The 2,811-nt window shown below is 61.0% G+C and overlaps 2 protein-coding genes across 2 annotated transcripts; one reads left to right on the plus strand and one right to left on the minus strand.

Moving 5' to 3' along the window:
* Window positions 1–831: 831 nt before the first annotated feature.
* Window positions 832–1,434, plus strand: A1Q1_03748 (ADP-ribosylation factor; the record flags this gene model as incomplete). Its single annotated transcript, XM_014323146.1, has 2 exons — window positions 832–1,059; window positions 1,225–1,434. The coding sequence occupies 2 exons, from the start codon at window positions 832–834 to the stop codon at window positions 1,432–1,434; spliced, it is 438 nt and encodes a 145-aa protein (XP_014178621.1).
* An 815-nt stretch (window positions 1,435–2,249) lies between these two features.
* On the minus strand, window positions 2,250–2,663 carry A1Q1_03749 (uncharacterized protein; the record flags this gene model as incomplete). The annotated part of the gene is made up of 1 exon (XM_014323147.1): window positions 2,250–2,663. The coding sequence occupies one exon, from the start codon at window positions 2,661–2,663 to the stop codon at window positions 2,250–2,252; it is 414 nt and encodes a 137-aa protein (XP_014178622.1).
* Window positions 2,664–2,811: the final 148 nt, after the last annotated feature.

Consider the following 2,811-nt stretch of genomic DNA (forward strand, 5'->3'; position numbering starts at 1 on the left):
AGGAGGGATATGCCAAACCAAACGTTCGTTGGTCGTCCCTCTCGAGCTTGTCTCTGGAAATCTTGGGAGCCGGGCCAGCTGGGATCGAGTGGATAGTACCTATGTTCTGGCGAAAAATCCGGGTTACGTAACTGTGGGTCGAGTCAAATCTTACGCCACCCAAGAGTGTTTTTCACCGCGTTGCAGTCGTTTAGTGCCCGATTTCGCGGGAACTTGTTGGGTGAGCGAGCGGGGTATTAGGCTGTGCCCCACGTGGAGTGTATGGAGGACCCGGGTGCGATTAGAAAGCCACTTAGGGTTGCATTAGACTTTCGCACCCACCGGTGAGCGCTTGAGCGGACTCGAGTTTGCGCGCGTACGACTACGGCTGCCAGGCCCAGACAGCTAGCATCAGTCTTCCCTGACGGACTCATCTTGACTGTCCGCGCCGTACACTCTCTCGCGTGGTTGCCCTGTTGCCGCCCTCAGCTCCCGCGTCATCGTCGCGCTGGTCCGTCGTCTATGGTCACTCGTGAGAACAACAACAAATCCCCTATCGCCAGCTACCATGGGACGTGAGTTGATCGCACTCTCACCAATCTGACCCCAGTCACATTCTCCAGTCTCTGGTCCCGCCTCTTCGCAAAGCGCGAGACGAAAGTGCTCATCCTCGGTCTCGATAATGCGGGCAAGGTGAGTGTCGCGCACAGCGAGATCGCGATAGGGGTCGAGTACGACTTTGAGAGCTGCCCCGCGGTGGCTGATCTGGGCGGCGATTGCTGCAGGACAGCGGCTTAGCTATGCATGTTTCCGAGAGCTAACACCCAGTCCACGATCCTGTACCGCATAACAATGGGCGCCGTCGTCGCCTCGGCCCCAACCGTCGGCTCAAATTCCGAAATCTACGACTACAAGGGTGTGCGATTCGGCCTCGTCGACCTCGGGGGACAGAGCAGCCTGCGTTCAGCCTGGAGCCAGTATTTCGCCGATACGGCCGCGATCATCCTGGTCATTGACTCGAACGACAGTGCGCGGTTGGGCCTGGCCAAGGCCGAGTTGCAGAAGTTGGTCAAGAATGAGGTGAGTCGCGGACGCCGAGCGGACGCCGAGCGCAGCGAGGCGCGTCGCGAGGCGTCGCGAGGCCTTCAAGGCGTCGGCCGATATGGCGACCATACGGGATGCTGTAACTCAGCGTCCTGCGGACCATGCACAGCTGTTCGGAAGGGACGTAGCTGACACACACAGGAGCTCAAATCCGCCCTCCTCCTCGTGCTCGCGAACAAGCAAGACCTGCCCGAACAAGCCGGGCGACTGACGCCGGCCCAGGTCTCCGAGGGCCTGGGACTGACGGACCTGCGCGAGCGCGAGTGGCAGATCATGGGCTGCTCGGCGCTCACGGGCGACGGCCTCATGGAGGGCATGGACTGGCTCGTCAACAAGCTTACGGCCAAGTAGACGCCGAGCGCCGCTGAGCGCGGCCGAGCGCCGCGCGCCGCCGGAGGCGGTTGCGAATGGAGTAGAGGGAAGGAGACGGGAGCCGCACACGGCGAACGCTGTCGCAGGCTAGATTGGGCCGAGAGCTGGCGGATCTTTGAGCCGCCATTGCTGGGAGCGGGCACCCGGATTAGGCAGGATGAGCGGGAAGAGGATGAAGGGGGGCGTAGGAAGCGCAGGGAGCAAGGCGAGTGGAGCTGCAGCTCCGAGACACTCAGATCTCGCGAGGCGAGGCGCATAGCCCGTAGCGTATAGCAGCTGACGTGTGGCTGCATTGTCACTCTGCTCTACTCGTCTCGCCTCTCCCTACCACATTGCTCGCTTGTCGTCTCGCCGCTGACACCTAACCCATACTCGCTCCGCTCACATCAAACACCATAGACATATAGGTATACCCAGAGTAGTTGAAATTGCATACAAAAAACATGTACAAAAGGGACTTCTTCTTTCACTTTGCTGCTTTTCTCTTCGTCATTTGATGTTTATCTAAAGGTGTTGGCTTATCAGATGCCGGTTTCTAACTATTTGCACAGCTGCACAGATTGCACAGGTCCATGCGTTTACTATTTATTGTTCATGTGTCGAGTCGAGCCGAGTCGAGTCGAGTGGCTCTCGCGGGGTCGGTGCGCTGCATGCGCTGCCTGCGCTGCATGCGCTGCCTAGTCACTTGCCACCATATCCGTGAGGGAAGCGGTGCTCAGGGCTTCTGGAGCGGAAGACGGGAGAGGCTATCGTCTCTCGGCGGTCTCTCGGTCTCTCGTCCTCAGCGGTGGAGTTCACTGCCTCACGACCTCGGCATAGGCCAGCCCCTGCCCCAACCCACTCGCCACGTCCTTGACAACTTCCAGCTCAAGCTCGCCAACCATGCCATCCTCGACATCGACGTACTCCCACTCCTCATCTTCTGTCGCCTCAAGACGCGGCGTGACGGGTTCGCCCCAGGACCAGAAGCGTCGGGGGGAGCCCGAGATCGTGCTCGTGACGCTTGTCCCCGCTGAACACGACGCTGAAGCTGAATCGAGCGGTGGCGTCGTTCCCGTGTTCGAGCCCGTGTTCGAGCCCGTGTTCGAGCCCGTGTTCGAGCCCGTGGTGGAGCCCGTGGTGGGAACTAGGCGGGGGGATCGCTGCGCCCTCGGCGAGCGGGACGGAGAGGGCTTTCGCCCTCCCCTCGCCTCGCTCGGCGTCGGCATAGAAGGTACACGCGGCGTATCCGTGCTCGCGTCCTTGTCGTCGAGCGCCACGACTTCGGGCCTAGGGACGACATCATACCCCAAGCCGGCCGCCGTGCCGGAGCGGGGCGGCCGGCCTTTGCCGCTATGCGCCTCAATCAGCGTCGCG

Source organism: Trichosporon asahii, assembly GCF_000293215.1.
Source record: "Trichosporon asahii var. asahii CBS 2479 unplaced genomic scaffold scaffold00059, whole genome shotgun sequence".
Taxonomy (NCBI): domain Eukaryota; kingdom Fungi; phylum Basidiomycota; class Tremellomycetes; order Trichosporonales; family Trichosporonaceae; genus Trichosporon; species Trichosporon asahii.